The 15,608-nt window shown below is 47.4% G+C and overlaps 4 protein-coding genes across 4 annotated transcripts; 3 read left to right on the top strand and 1 right to left on the bottom strand.

Annotated features, from left to right (window-relative positions):
- Nucleotides 1-490: 490 nt before the first annotated feature.
- On the top strand, nucleotides 491-1,567 carry LDX57_009014 (uncharacterized protein; the record flags this gene model as incomplete). The annotated part of the gene is made up of 4 exons (XM_046090739.1): nucleotides 491-976; nucleotides 1,029-1,128; nucleotides 1,200-1,405; nucleotides 1,457-1,567. 4 exons carry the CDS (start codon nucleotides 491-493, stop codon nucleotides 1,565-1,567), a joined length of 903 nt encoding a protein of 300 aa, XP_045946714.1.
- Nucleotides 1,568-2,111: 544 nt separating this feature from the next.
- Nucleotides 2,112-3,254, bottom strand: LDX57_009013 (NADPH oxidase family protein; the record flags this gene model as incomplete). Its single annotated transcript, XM_046090738.1, has 3 exons — nucleotides 2,112-2,212; nucleotides 2,262-2,442; nucleotides 2,493-3,254. 3 exons carry the CDS (start codon nucleotides 3,252-3,254, stop codon nucleotides 2,112-2,114), a joined length of 1,044 nt encoding a protein of 347 aa, XP_045946713.1.
- Nucleotides 3,255-9,396: 6,142 nt separating this feature from the next.
- LDX57_009012 (WD40 repeat domain-containing protein) lies at nucleotides 9,397-10,413 on the top strand (the record flags this gene model as incomplete). The annotated part of the gene is made up of 1 exon (XM_046090737.1): nucleotides 9,397-10,413. The coding sequence occupies one exon, from the start codon at nucleotides 9,397-9,399 to the stop codon at nucleotides 10,411-10,413; it is 1,017 nt and encodes a 338-aa protein (XP_045946712.1).
- A 1,951-nt stretch (nucleotides 10,414-12,364) lies between these two features.
- On the top strand, nucleotides 12,365-12,901 carry LDX57_009011 (SUR7/PalI family protein; the record flags this gene model as incomplete). The annotated part of the gene is made up of 1 exon (XM_046090736.1): nucleotides 12,365-12,901. The coding sequence occupies one exon, from the start codon at nucleotides 12,365-12,367 to the stop codon at nucleotides 12,899-12,901; it is 537 nt and encodes a 178-aa protein (XP_045946711.1).
- Between the last annotated feature and the right edge of the window lie 2,707 nt (nucleotides 12,902-15,608).

Raw genomic sequence — 15,608 nt, 5'->3', positions numbered from 1 at the left:
CAGTCCTTGCTCCCGGAGTGCTTGATCAAGTTCAGCACGGCTCACAATGACCTCCACATGGTTCTCAAGTCGGAGGGGGTCTACCCCTTTTTTGAAGACATGAGTCAAGTTCTTTATTCTTCTCTGGTCGAGTTGCCATTCCGGACCGATGTCTATCTGGCACAGATCTACTCTGGCAGAGCCTTGGAGAGCAAGGTGACGCTCCAGAGCAATCCCAGACTCAGTGGATCCCATGTTACCTTGGCACTGCGCTTCAGAGGCACATAAATCGTGACTTCAAGAGCTAGAGGATGTCGTGACGGTCGTAGCATATTATACCTTTGGCCGACATCGTTCTCTTGATGATGTTCAAAAGGAGGGTCCCCGCAAGAATGTTTGCTGAGGCCCGTCTAATTCTGGCGGTTCAGCTGGGAGTCTTGGTCGGTGTATATATATACTGTCAGATATGCCATGTGTGGGCACCCAGACTTTCCCAGGCAGCGTTGTCAATATGAAGGGAGACAAAAACCACCGGCTGACGCAGTTTAATTTTTTTGAAAGTCCAGACCCTGTGAACGAGAAGCCTTCATTGCAGCAGACCCAAAACCCCGTGATTCAACCGAAAAAGAGAAGAGCGTTCGCAGAGAGCGTGGCGCGAAAAAACTTCATTGATGTGAAGGATACCGCTCCATGGGACGTGTTCAGAGCGAACCTAAAGGTAAAGCTTGATGTATGGCTCTGCAAGGCAACGCGTAAAGACGATCCGGAAGGTGTCTTTGCAGTCCGCACATATTCGAGGGACCGAGCCGATCGAGTCCTGCAGAGATACAAGACGCTCCATCACGAAAACCTGGTGACCGCTGTGGAAATATATCGTGTTGATGATCCTAATGAGCATCTGTTTGTCGTCTCAGAATACATTCCGTTCACACTCAACCATGTGGAGGCCTGTGTTAGACGCCCAAGTGACGCGGAGCTAGCCTCAATCGTCGGACAGGTCCGTTTCTAGCCACTTCAGGGTTCACGGAGCTGTAACTGATGACTAGAAGATCATGCATGGAGTGGCATACCTTCATTCTGAGGGACTCCGACATGGCGCCCTGAAGTGTTCCAATATCCTCGTCACATTTGATGGCGTCGTCAAAATTGGTAAGCCTCGATCTGTCTTTCTTTTCTTTGTATTTTACGACCACATAATAGCTAAAAATATTGCTCCGCAGCGGAATTCGCCGCCTCTCACATCCACAGTGGCGATGATATAGACTATGGAGACGAGAAGGCTGCCGGTCTCATCATGATGCAGCTTATTCACAAGGAACAACCGATGGATGGCAAAATACGGATCTCAGACCATCTGAGAGGAGAAAAGCTTATTGACTTTCTGGCGCAGACGGAGCTAGGCTCACGTGCCGATCATTTGGCTAAGGTAAATGCATGTGTTCGCATCACAATGACTCTTGCTAAAATACAAAACTAGCACCCGTTTTTGGCAGACTCCAATGGGTTTCGAACATGGAAGGCCAGTCATCTGAGGGACTTGTTGACCGAGGTCGCGTATTCGAGCCAGGTAAACTACATCAGAGGGTAGGGCTGGCAATGGTCCGGAGACTTAAGGGAAGGAAGAGGGTGCAGTAGCCTTCTGAATGTTGCGAGGACAGCAACCATCGACACTATGTCGCGTTCTTAAATTCCACTTGAGTCCAGTATATCAGCAAATGGTGGTTCGTAGTTATGTATCTCTATCCAAATGAAGCTATGCTTTTGCATGGCTTTGCGATCAAGTCCTTTCAATGGAAGTCTCATGGAGATAGTTGCGTGAGATTACTGCTACCCATTTACTCCCGACATATCGGGGACTAGTGTACTCACTTCGACTCTTCAAATCTCGATACGCTTTAATGGGAAACTGTTACAAACTGGCGTTTTTCCATAGAGACAGGTGGGGCTCTCCCATCATCCACGAAGTTATGTTATTTAAGAGGACCACCGTAGTCCAAATTCACCCATTCCTAATCTTTGTCACCATAGCTCGTGCTTGTCCATGGTTTAGTGTTGCCACTGCCCTTGAACAATCCTCCCTTTCTGTCCGAGCACCTTCTACCAAGAACCTATCATCCTTATGAGCTTCAATCTCAGCGGATTGGCTGATAGTCTAGCTCGGTATACCGAACCCAATGCAAGTAGCTCTGAACCGATTGCTTTAACCGATCTCGAACTTCATCGGAAGCCGACGCTGTTTAGATAATTAGATAAGTTTAGAAAGAGGGCCATAAGCGACTTACTCATTACCAACATCCCCCCTCGTTCCTCTTTAACGTCTTGCGCTAGGCGCTCCCGATGACCTTGCACCTCCTCGCCCAATATGGTATCAAAGTCAGCTTCCTTATGGTAAATAATTCCACGACCATGGTCCGTAGTCGAAGTAGAGATCTGCATCGGATCGAATATGATAATCTGCAGCATCTATGTACATGTTACCTTTGTGTTTGACGACCAGTCAGGCGCCTACCTACCTGTGTCTCGTCCTCAATGTCGTTGTAAAGGAGCCTGTTGACCCACTGCTTCATGTCGTGGAGGATGTTCTTTCCTATCACATGACCCCGGATCTGCCATACCAGACATAGACGGCGAGTTTTGGACGTCCTTTTCTTGACGCTGTGAAACAGGTGGTCTACGTATGGCTTCACTGCGAGAATTCCGGAATCACTAGCAATGAGAAGCACCGTCTCGTATCTAGACACGGGCTCACTCAGACCGTGTGGGCCGCTGATAAGGGCAAGGTTGTGACGAGAACCACTCAAAGCGCGCCATGAGAGCATCCAGGTAAACCCAAACGCCCGGCTGGGACATTTTGCCAGGAGCTGTAACGACGTCTGTGGATCAGGCGACCATGAAATTACAATGAATGATGCACACTGAAACCATGACCATGGATTGAGCGATGGCATCCACAGGTCCACGTATTGCCCCGGAAGAACCGTCACAGGGCGTCCGGGGCTAAAGTCAACCCGTAAACTACCATCACCCCGCCGTTCGATGGTGGCCTTGCTCCATTTTTTCGCCAGAAACCCGTTGCGATAAAGGGCGATCCCAATAACAGCAAGACACGTCGATGTGAAGAGGCCAGTGGTTGGATAAACCAGGTACCATGGTCCGTACGGATTTCGTGGAAGGTGCATCCAATTAGCCCAGGCAGCGGAAATTGCCAAGACATAGTGGGAGAGGAAGAAAACCGGATGGATAAGTCGTCGAACGATGGGGATGGACTTGATCATTAAGGACAAAAGACAGGAAACAGCCTAGGATCGCTATAAACGTCAGAAAATGGGCCTGTTCAACCTGCCATGCGTGAGAAGGGGGCGGAAAGGAATGTCGCACTTACGACGACACCATACACCATTTTTATCTCTTCTAAAGCGATAGTTCCTTTGGTATTCCATTTAAGGAGGACGTGAAGGCCGGATTCAACACACGCCATGAATCCAGCGGCATGATGTAGCTGCCTGCATATGCGTAATTTGGCACCCAGAACGTCTCCAAGCAAGCTAATGCTGGGACAGGCATATGTGAAACACACATTGGTCAAGGCAAGTAAACCAGATCTGCGTGCCGCCGTTTCCATAGATCCATCTGGGTACCAGATGAAAAAGGCGTTCAGTGCCAAGTAAATCGTCCACAGGAGAACGTCCGACCATGCATATGGGCCGATCCAACGATGGCGATTGATCATATTGGTATTAATCAACCATCGGCTTATCACCCAGCATATTGTCCGCCAAGGTGATAACAAGTAAGGCAAAAAGCGACACACTACGCACACCACTACCAGTGCACAGAGGACAAACGTGTATAGGAAAAAAAGCTCCATGTGATGACAGGAGGCTGCGAAGTATAGACTGGTCAGCAAAGAATATCTGGCTTTCACATACAAATACAAGGTGTTCTGTCCGATTAAATAGTCCGAAAGCCGTCCATGCAACAGTCACTAATTCAGCCCAGGGTTCATCGTCATCAGGTTGATGCATAGTATCTGAGAAGATACAAGCGCTTACGATATCCGAATCCCATTGTTTGAATCAGCCTCCCTCCAGTTTCGTCACCCCAATTAAAATCCTTTTGACACACTAGGAATGCGCAAGGCTCCAAGTAATGTACGTGAGGTGGCATGTTATGGGCTGACTACTTGCAATCTAGTTGATTCATGGAAGCACAAAGTTCACGTTCAAATACACTATTGTGGTTCCACCAGGCGGTCAGCAAAAGTATCTGGTTCATACACACAGAGATCTGCCCTCCCGGCTGGGACATTTTCTCACAATATGGTGATCTGCGGAATGAGAATGTCCCTTTCTTTTGGAGGGATAGCCAAGATAGACTAGCCAGAAAGTATTGGACGACCTTCCCCCGGTTTCATTCATCCATAGACACCAAGAATCAGGGCGTTATAGTGTATATTAATTGAACACTTGTTCTCCCTGATCAACTATATATAGGCCCCTCCCTCCTGTGAGAATCTCCCCCTCAACGTTGTATCACCACCACACGAGCTTGTGTCAAATATTATGGACAGTTTTGGAAGATTGAGGACAGACCTTGAGTCGTCACTTCCACAGATATGGAATGACCAAGCACCTGCTGAGGTGTGCGCTGAAGGGCTAGGTCAAAGCCCATCACAGCTGGATATGCATCAAACGCTGGTAGCATCAAACCTTCAGCCAGCAGGACAGCAAGAAGTTGAAGCCTGCCTTGGAGACATGGAAGGGCAACTATATGATCTAGATAACGGTCCTCCGTTTGAGAATCTAGCCACAGCGAGCTACGGGGATCACCTTTTCCAGTTCAAAATAACTCTGAGTGGGTTCCGTTCGTCACAAGCTTTTGATATATTCTGACGTGCATCCACTTAGAAGGCCAGGAGAAAGCAATGTCTGTTGATTCTGTTGACTCGGAAGCGACCACCATTCGGGATACGAATGTCCCAGAAGTGGTCCCTCAAGACTATACGGTCTCTTCCATCGTGACTCCTTCCCGCTGCCAACAATACTCGGGCAGCCAAGCATGTTGTGGGACAATCTCGAAAACGAAGGCCGCGACAGAAACAAACACGGCCAACAGTGAACAGGATATTACTTTGTACCCATCTTGCACACAGGGTTGAACAGGTGGAGGGAATAAGGACAGGGAAAGTGATTGGATACAGTGCCAGGGCCATGGCAGATTGGAACTATCGCCCACAACCGTTTATTATTTTCGTGCTGAACACTACAGCATGTACATTTATCGGATTGCATAGTTCTTCTTCTTAGTTCACTTAAATCAGTAATCACTCTTATTCACACTTGCTCAGAGCAATGGAAATATTGTAGAATGATCACTGATGCAGTTGCCACTATTCTCACGGAGACTATCCACCAGACGCTAATTCATTTTTGTCATAAAATACCGCAATGTGCACTATACATCTAATCGACTCTGCCATCCCCCTGAACCCTTGCACATTTTTAATGGTGATCTACATGTATCATACAACAAAGTGAAGATGAAGGGGATACAGCTTTTTTCGTTTTCAGTTTCTCGTGTACACTCCCACACATCATTATCGAACCCTAGATGCCAAGCCACACTAAACCATATAAGGATTATGCATAATTATGCAATCTGCTCAGTATACACTGTAACTCAATAACTGTCACCTCGTAATACGCGTATAATGTCGTATTGATACGCTTATGCAAGTATTATTTCCCGAACATTTTACCAAGACCTGCCTAATTCCCTTCTGGGGCACTACGGAACAATAAGTAGCCGATGCGCCGTCTCGCATTAAAACCCACTGTCGCATACTGCACGTGATTCCTGTGATCTGTGGGAACCAGGATGCTTGACCATTCAAGGGGTGCCCGTAGGCTCAGCTATAGTTAAAGGAAATGATGACTAGCGATGTCGACCCCTAGGGGCAGGCGGTACCAGGGGTTAGTATGCTCCGACATGATCAGCTCTCTACGTTCCCCTCAGCTTGGGCGGCTAGGGCAGATCGGGTATGTCATTGGCTGAAACTGTCCATGTTACCCCCGCGCCGCCGATCCTAGAACACCCAGGCTAAAGGGCAAATCGCCCATAGTACTAGACTAGGATAAGAAGAAGCAAATATTCCGTCTTTTATTACCCCACCCAAGAACCCAATCACCTGAGCAACCATTCCCTGGCTTCTCAGGAGAACCTTTGGTTGCAAGTGACTAGGGATCATACCAGTACCCTCTACTCATCGCTTTACTAGGCTAGTTTACTTGTACATTGGTTTCCTGTTTATGACCTCCCCTTTCTCTTGTGCTTTGATGTTTTGTTCCTCCGATTATCTTGCTGGATCCCTAAGAAGCAATGCGACCGCTACCGAAAACAAGCAAGCGTCCCAAGAGAAAAGATTCATCCTCACTGTCCCCGTCGGGCCACCAATCCAAAAGACCTAGAGAAACTGAAACCGCCAAAAAGTCTCAGGAGCCTGCTGTCCATGTCGATACAGATGAGGAATCCGACTCAGAAGGATACGACGAGATAGCCTCCGAAGATGTCACGATGTATACTGTCGCTTGGATATGTGCGTTGGAGACAGAATATATCGCTGCCCGAGCTTTCCTAAAAAAGCAACACGGCCCACCAAAAGCGCTCTCACCAAATGATAAAAACCACTACACACTCGGAGAAATCAGGGGTCACTATGTCGTGATTGCAGTTCTCCCAGACGGAGAATATGGGACATCAGCAGCAGCATGTGTCGCGAGGGATATGTTGCACAGCTTCCCTAATATCCGATTTGGGCTCATGGTGGGGATCGGTGGGGGTGTACCAACAAAGCAGGACATCCGCCTTGGTGATATTGTTGTGAGCTCACCACGGAACGGCCATGGCGGTTTGCTACAATATGACTTTGGCAAGGAGATTCAAGACCGCGAGTTCCATCAAACAGGGTTCTTGAATCAACCTCCGCCGATCTTACGGACGGCCGTATCTGGTCTCCGAACGCAGTATAAGGAGGCGGGCCATCGGCTGAGGGAAAGCGTTGAGAGAGTGTTTGAAGAAAACAAAAGATTGAAATTAGAATATGCTCAACCACCCGCTGAAAGCGACCGGCTTTACGGCAGCCAGTATACCCACCCTGCGGGCCAGTTAAACTGTGCTGAGTCCTGTGACAAGTCAAAGTTAATCATAAGACCACAGCGAACTGAGGCTGAGGATAATCCTGCCATCCACTATGGCTTGATTGGCTCTGGTAATAGAGTGATCAAAAATGCGATACTCCGGGACAAATTGGCGGCAGAGAAAGGTGTCTTATGCTTTGAAATGGAAGCAGCTGGATTGATGAACCATTTCCCTTGTTTGGTCATACGTGGTGTTTGTGATTATGCCGATTCTCACAAATGCAAGGAATGGCAAGGCTATGCGGCAATGATGGCAGCTGCATATGCAAAAGATCTGTTACATCAAATTGTCCCTCAGCAGGTGAACCGAGAACGGAAAGCCACTGAAGTCATGCATGGTCAGTCCTACCTACTCATACTTCTTCCATTGTTCCACCATATCTAATACCGATGTGTTTGACAGACCTCCAAGGCCAACTCAAGGTTGTGTCCAATAATATTGATAAAATCCATAGTATTACCAGTGAATCGGCTTTGGATATCAGGACTATGGCCCAGAATATTGATTTGAAGAAGCTGCCAATCGCTGAAGGAGCTGAATTCGGAACATATATGGATCAACATGAGGACGAATGTCTCCCGGGGACTAGAACGGAGCTTCTTCGCGAAATCGATGAATGGTCTGTCTTACCAGAAAGCAAATGCATATTCTGGCTTAATGGTTTGGCGGGAACTGGAAAGTCCACGATCTCACGAACTGTGGCAAAATCCCTCAAAGAACAAGGATTACTGGGGGCTAGCTTCTTCTTTAAGAGAACCGGAGGAGACCGTGGTAAAGCAACAAGATTTTTCCCGACAATTGCAAGACAGTTATTCACCCAGATCCCAGAAATACAGCCTGTGGTCAGGGATGTACTAAAAGACGACCTCAGAATATCAGCCAAGCCACTGAAGGAGCAGTTTGAGAAGCTAATCTCCCAGCCGCTGCTAAGATTTGAAGCATCGAATTCTCCGACCCGAACCTTGGTGATAATAATTGACGCACTAGATGAATGTGAAAACGACAATGACATCCTTATTATTCTACAGCTACTACCACAACTAAAGCAAGTACGCCTATTTCACATGCGAATCTTTGTGACTAGTCGACCAGAATTACCAATACGACTGGGCTTTCAGGACGAAGTCGGAGATGATCACCAAGACTTTATCCTTCACCAGATCCCTGAGCCTATAATACAACGCGATATCTCCTTGTTCCTAAATCACAAACTTAACACAATTCGAATGAAGCGGTCACTCAAACAAGACTGGCCGGGAGACAGTAAAACTCAGGTGCTCATCAAGATGTCGGTCCCGCTATTTATCTATGCTGCTACAATTTGCCGTATTTTTCTGGATTATCAATGGGATCCAGAGGATAGCCTGTCAAAGATTCTGATTCATCAGACTGGTACTTCAAAGCTCAATGGAACATATCTTCCGGTACTGGATCGCCTCCTTCTCGGACAAGACGGATGCGAGAGAGACCAATTAATTGAAGAATATCGGATAGTCCTTGGGACAGTTATCCTTCTTGCAAGTCCACTCTCGCTTCGTGCACTTGCAAATTTCCTTGGGCGCTCAGAAAGCCTTATTGACACCAGATTGAACTCGCTTCATTCAGTTCTTGACATACCGCAGAATAAAACAATTCCTATCAGGCCTTTTCATCTGTCACTCCGTGACTTTCTTCTCAATGCTGACACTCGTGAGAATACACCGTTATGGATCGATGAGAGGGAAATAAACCAATATCTAACAACCCGTTGCCTTCATGTGATGAAACAGAACTTGAAAAAGGATATATGCAATCTCCAAGGCTACGGAACAGAGCGGACAACCATTGACAGCCAGCGTATTAGCGACTCTTTACCACCAGAGTTGCAGTATTCATGTCGTCATTGGACCCACCATCTAGCCCAAAGCAGGGATGGAATGAACCGGGGTCATGAGATCTGGGAATTTCTCAGCGAGCATTTTCTTCACTGGGTGGAAGTAATGAGTTTACTAGGCGCTGTTTCTGAGGTTTTGCGAAGCATTACTACTCTGCAGTCAGTAAATCAAGTAAGTACTTACTAGTCGTTATAAAGGTAATGTGTACTAAAAGTAGTAGGGCAAGGGGGATTCCGAGATATGCGACTTTCTACGTGATGGGGAGCGGTTCATTCTTAAGAATAGCCAGATGATAGATGTTGCTCCTCTTCAGCTTTATGTGTCTGGCCTAATATTTGCACCAAAAATGTCAATTATCCGACAAATGTTTGCAAAGGACATTCCGACTTGGATACACGGACACCCAAGAGTGGAGGACACATGGGGCCCAGAATTACGGACACTGGAGGGCCATTCTGATTCGGTCTCGTCGGTAGCCTTCTCTCGCGACGGTCAAATACTGGCCTCAGGCTCCGATGACAACACCATCAAAATCTGGGATCCCACCACAGGCCATCTCAAGCATACTCTGGAGGGGCATTCTGATTCGGTCTGGTCGGTGGCCTTCTCGCGCGACGGTCAGCTACTGGCCTCGGGCTCCGATGACAACACCATCAAGATCTGGGATCCCGCCACGGGCCATCTCAAGCACACTATAAAAGGCCATTCCAGTGCGGTCTGGTCGGTGGCCTTCTCGCGCGACGGTCAGCAGCTAGCCTCTGGCTCCCATGACAAGACCATCAAGATCTGGGATCCTGATACAGGCTTTCTAAAGCATACACTGGAAGGCCATTCTGGTTCGGTCCAGTCGGTGGGCTTCTCGTGCGACGGTCAGCTACTGGCCTCGGGCTCCGATGACAAGACCATCAGGATCTGGGATATCGCTACGGGCCATCTTAAGCATACGCTGCAAGGCCATTCTGATTGGGTCCAGTCGGTGGCCTTTTCGCGTGACGGTCAGCAACTGGCCTCGGGCTCCGATGACAAGACCATTAAGATCTGGGATCCCGCTATAGGCCATCTCAAGCATACACTGGAAACAATGGGCGTAATTACCAGTATTCGCTTCTCTGAGGATGCTGCATCCCTCGTTACCAATTTAGGCAAGTTTCATAATCAAGCCAGGTTGCAGCGATTACCCTTCAGTTCGTCTACCTCCCACGGTCAGGTGTCCATACAATCAGGCCAGTGGGTGACAATTGATGCCAGAAAGGAAGTATGGCTTCCTCCAGAATATCGGCCTAGAGATTCAGCAGTTTTCAAAAACGTTTTGGCACTTGGGTGTAGGAGTGGCAAAGTTTGCTTTATACATTTTTGTATGTAGTGCTAGTAATTATATCCAACTTCCAACTAAGCTTTATTTTCAATTATCTTCACAACAGGAGGGTCCGGGAGGACAGCGGAACATATACTTCTTTCGCTGGCGGGTCAATCTTCTGGACTGGGTGAGTAAACTGTACATATAACTAACTGAAACCCATCGTAATCTTACTAACCATACAATACTTCCCATCGACTTAGTAAGCTGTTTATATAAATAATGCATAGTCCAAATACAGTTTAGCTAAAATTGGCATTAGGGTCTGAGAACAATCTCAAAGAGTATAACCACGAAACTGAAAACGAAAAAGTCTGTACTGTAATCACGAGTGCTTACAGTACCATTCGAGCGACGGAGCATCCATGAAACTCCTGTTGCCGACTCGTTGCAGATGTCTGGACGTGCTGAACAACACAGTACCTAGGCTCCCAAGAAATGGTGTCCATCTGAAAAAAATATTCACGGAAAATGGGAACAAGGATGGAGGGCATCCAAAAAGGGTGGTCACCTCCGGCGAATCGATGCCGATTTGCCATCCAGCCGCACGCGACAACTATACGGCTCACTGCCACGAAACCACGCATATCTCCTGACTCAGTCGTGGACTGGCCACTGTTGGCTGGGACAATGCGGAACGGAATGTAGATTCCATGACGATGATAGGTGTGATTGTGGCGCCAAAGAAATGGTCAACCACGCCATACTCGACCGCCCTAAACTAAAAGTACGCCGTGAGATCGGAGAGGCCGTCGGCGTCATCCCAACCATGCTAGGAGGGAATAAAGAAACGAGCCACGTGAAGGCGGTCTTGTACTATGCAGAACCGAAGGCAATGGGCCATAACAGGCTCCTAGTGAGGATTAAAGTTCGTCTACGAGAAATGGAATTATGTACGATAGAAACACCAAGGCAGGGATATAGTCGTGGTAGCCTGCACATCGTTCAAGCGAGGGATCAGGGTACAGTGTAAACGAAATCAGCCAGTCAGTCAGTCAATCACGATCTTGGGGTATGCTCGATTTGCTTAAGTTGATTGTACAGTACCTGTGCCCGAGATTTATCTCTGAACAATGACACTGTGCATGCTGAATGAAGGTGAGACTAAGGATGGGAGTACCGAGAGGCACGATGGTTCAACAAGGCCGGTCCTCGAGCTACCTTGAATCTGTTGAACTCTGGGCAGTGCATACAGCTAATAATTTCATGTAGTCTGATCTATTAAATGGGTAAGAAGGCCAGGTATATGATGACCATTTCCAGAAAAAGGATCCGGACCCATGGACTAAAAAATAATATTGGACTAAAAGATAATATTTTGAGAGCTCACAACTGCACTTTAGTAAGGTACACTACGACACGGGTTACCATGGTAGGACCTGTTCATTTTTTGGAAAGAGAAGAATATTCCGCGAGGTTGGCATATTATTGAGGACACCAGTGACCACAAGGGGGGAGAAAAATGGTTCAGAAGTCTGTTGTGTCTATAATTTGATATCCCGCAACAGGTTAGGATGTCAGACTAAGGTCAGTGGACTGCACCAAAGTTCATGAAGCGCATTCTGAACCACATGCCATGCAAAAAGTTCTGCTTTTCTGGAGAGCATTCCACGTCCTGTTTGGGTATAAATATCTCAAGACTAGTCAAACACAGATAGCCCTGTGGAAACCTTCTATATTCAGAGACGATGGGTCAAACTAAGAGACTCTTGTGTACCGCAATCCCATACATCTTGTCCGCGGCTAGCTTGATATGTTTGATATGTGTTGGAATCGGCTGTACCCAACCCTCTGCGCCTCAGACTGAGTTGTTCTTCATGAAAGTGGGTATTTCACAGTACCAAACACCGTGGTATATTTTTTTGGAATATGTTCATAATGATAGGTCAACACAACGGATCTCATTCCAACTCTAGAAGGGACGTTGGAAGGATTGCTCACACGTTCAATGACCGAAATGTCACTGAGCGACTCCTCTGACCCTACATTGAACCTGGAAGATACCGTGAGCAAAATTGATGACGCTGTTGGAGGTTCAGATCACGATACGTCCAGTATCATAACAGGGACATTGGGGAATGTGGCTGAAAACGCACAAAATTTGACGCAGACCATACCCGATCAACTGGTCCATATAAAATCCAATGTCTCCGAAATGTACGCAATTGGGCTGTGGGGATACTGCAGAGGTACTCTACAAGAAGGGGGAGTAGACTTTACGGATTGTACAAAGCCGGACTCCTCATTCTGGTTCAACTTCACTGAAGTTCTTGATCTTGGAGATTCATGGGCGCAAAAGATGTTCCCAAACCAGGTGGAGAAGGTCGTGGGTGCATACAAGGCCGCGTCAAAGGGGGTTAGGGCTACGTACATTGCTGCAATGTCAGCGACGATACTCACTCTAGGATCCGGTGTAATAACCATGTTCTCTGGGCAGCTAGGCATCGTCGTGCGCGTATTTTCACTGGTAGGTGACTACCACCACCCTCGTTAATCTAATGAAAACCAGAATAGCCTTTCTTGACAGAGAAAACCGGTTAATGTCCACCTTTTCCAGGCAGCAGCAGTGCTCAACATCGCAGCATCGGCTACTGCTACAGGGATATATGTTTCGCTGGTTGGAATCCTCAAGTCAGTGTTTAGTTCATCAGGGATTGCAGCAACCCTAGGTCAACGAATGCTGGCCACTAGCTGGTTGGCAACAATGTTTGCCATTAGTGCTTCTGTCTTCTGGGTTCTGAGTTGTTGCTGCATTTAGCGATCTGCCTAACCGTGATGCCAACTGCGGGAAATGATATAGTTATTTGCGAAACTAGTGTCACCCCCCAAGATTATGTTCTTGTCTCTCCAACCCTGTGCCAATATTGCGCTTAACCTCTTTTGTCCAAAGACTTGTGAAATCTATTTTGAGGAAATGTATCGGGTGGTATCGTAATCACATGATTGAGATCACAGTAATATTACACGTCTCGTCTTTACGGATAATTCACCGAAGATAGATCATAACCTCGCGAACCCCGCTTCCAATGATCCTCCCGGTAGATCATGTCAATCACCCCTTAATCACCAACATGGCGCCACGACTTGCCCAGTCCACTAGAGAGATGGCATTGGACATGATCACGAGCAGTGAGCTTACTGCATCTCAAATGGCCGTGGCAGCGAATTGTGATAAACGAACGATTAAAAGACATTGCTCTAATATTCGAACGTTTGGCAGCGTGACAGCACCGCCAGATAAAGGCGGACGACCGCGGAGCCTTACTCCTCTTATGGTCCAAGTTCTTTGTGATCATTTACTTGAAAAGCCCCATCTATACCTTGATGAGATGGTGGTATTCATATGGAATGAATTCGAGGTGCTTGTAACGATATGGAGCATTCGTCGTGCACTGCAGAGGGAAGGTTGGTCGAAGAAAGCTGACAAGCAAAAAGGTAAGGAACGTCATGCAGATTTACGTAATACTTATTGTCATTAACTATATTTCCGATTTTTGCTCCTACCATCTTATTTATGTGGACGAGTCCGGGTGTGACAAACGCATATGCCTTCGAAAAACCGGCTGGTCTCCCCGTGGGAGCACACCGTCTCAAGTCACCAAATTCCATCGTGACCAGCGGTACCAGATTCTCCCAGCGTACGCCCAGGGTGGAATTGTGCTGTCCCGCGTCTACAAAGGCTCAACGGTCTCCTCTATCTTTGAGGATTTTATCGAGGAATTATTGCACCACTGCGGGAGATGGCCGGAGCCCAAATCTGTTCTTGTTATGGATAATTCTTCTTTCCACATCATTTGGAAAGAGTTGAACAATTGTGTTCACTCCCGGGGGTGAAGTTGGTATATCTACCACCGTACTCCCCGGACCTAAACCCTATTGAAGAGCTTTTCGCCGAGACTAAAGCTTTCACCCGCCGGCATTGGCACTACTTCGAAGACAACCCTGATCAGAGGTTTGATGTATTTCTGGAATGGTGTGTCACTACAGTTGGTGGAAGAAAGCAAAGTGCAGAGGGCCATTTCCGCAATCCAGGCTTGACCATCGACTATTAACGTATCATCTCAGGGGAGTTAGATCAGATGAGGTATATGTACATTACGTAATCCGAGCGACCTATGCGGGCGATATATATCTATACGCTCAGCATTTGAAATTCATCTTGCGTCAAATTCTGGAACATTATGAAAGTCAATATCCAAGCGAAGGTCTCATACTGATCACACTAATGCCATCATTGGGACCTGAAGTCCCAATGGAGACATACCAAGAACGATGTGCAGTCACAGGAAGCTGCACCTCGACTCAGTGGTCTTCTATCTTTGCAGTGGCAGTCCACTTTGCATGAAGGGTAGCCATTACAGCTTGTAGGTCCCCGATCGTACCATCATTGGTATCAAACTGCAACATCTCTTGTCGCAGGTTTCGGATATCCCTCTCTCCGCCGCACTGTATCAGTTTGATCACCGTCATGAGAGCGTTTCGATAATCATCTGCGGCCTTCTCGGCGCAATGAAGCGCATCTTTGCGACGCCTGTCCCTCGATGAATTAAATGTGCAAGTGGAACCAGATCTAGAGCACATAACACACGGTGATGAACCAGTGCACTTTTCGCCTATCAATAATGCTGACGTAGATAATAGGACTATGTGGCGAAACCTACCCGTATCCGTTTCTTTTGGCACTCTGAACAGGCCACGCTTCGCCTTCTAGGCTTTTGATCTTGGTCGTCCGTGTTTGTATGTTCTAGGACTCTCTTAGGAGCCGGAAGTAGACGCCGGGGAGGCATGGGGAATTTGGTGCACGAGCGACAGCCTTCCTGCCACTCTAGCCGTCGTCGGCATTTTAAAGAGGCTAAGTTTGCTTATTCTGGGATTTTCACGGTTCGGAGTCACTGTACACTAAGCGTGTTTGCTCGAAGACAAAGAACGCTCTGTGCCAAGCCTTGACGATTTCGACTATTGACGCCACCACCAGCTCCCAAAGGGCCAATTCGAAGGCTATTTCCCTCATCATTCATCAGCCAGGATATACTGGCGTTTTCCCGCCTGTGTAGGAGCTTTGGGAGATGATCTATCATTACTGTTCTTTTCTTAATGCCGGTCGATAGATGCGTGCCCCGGGGCTGTTGGTATCCAACCGTACACACTCTACGAAGTGAAGAGAGTATTGAATAGACCGAGCCAATAAGTTAACTACTTGG

This window comes from Aspergillus melleus, assembly GCF_016097325.1.
Source record: "Aspergillus melleus strain CBS 546.65 chromosome Unknown contig5, whole genome shotgun sequence".
In the NCBI taxonomy this organism is placed as follows: domain Eukaryota; kingdom Fungi; phylum Ascomycota; class Eurotiomycetes; order Eurotiales; family Aspergillaceae; genus Aspergillus; species Aspergillus melleus.
This window is presented reverse-complemented; position numbering and strand designations above follow the sequence as displayed.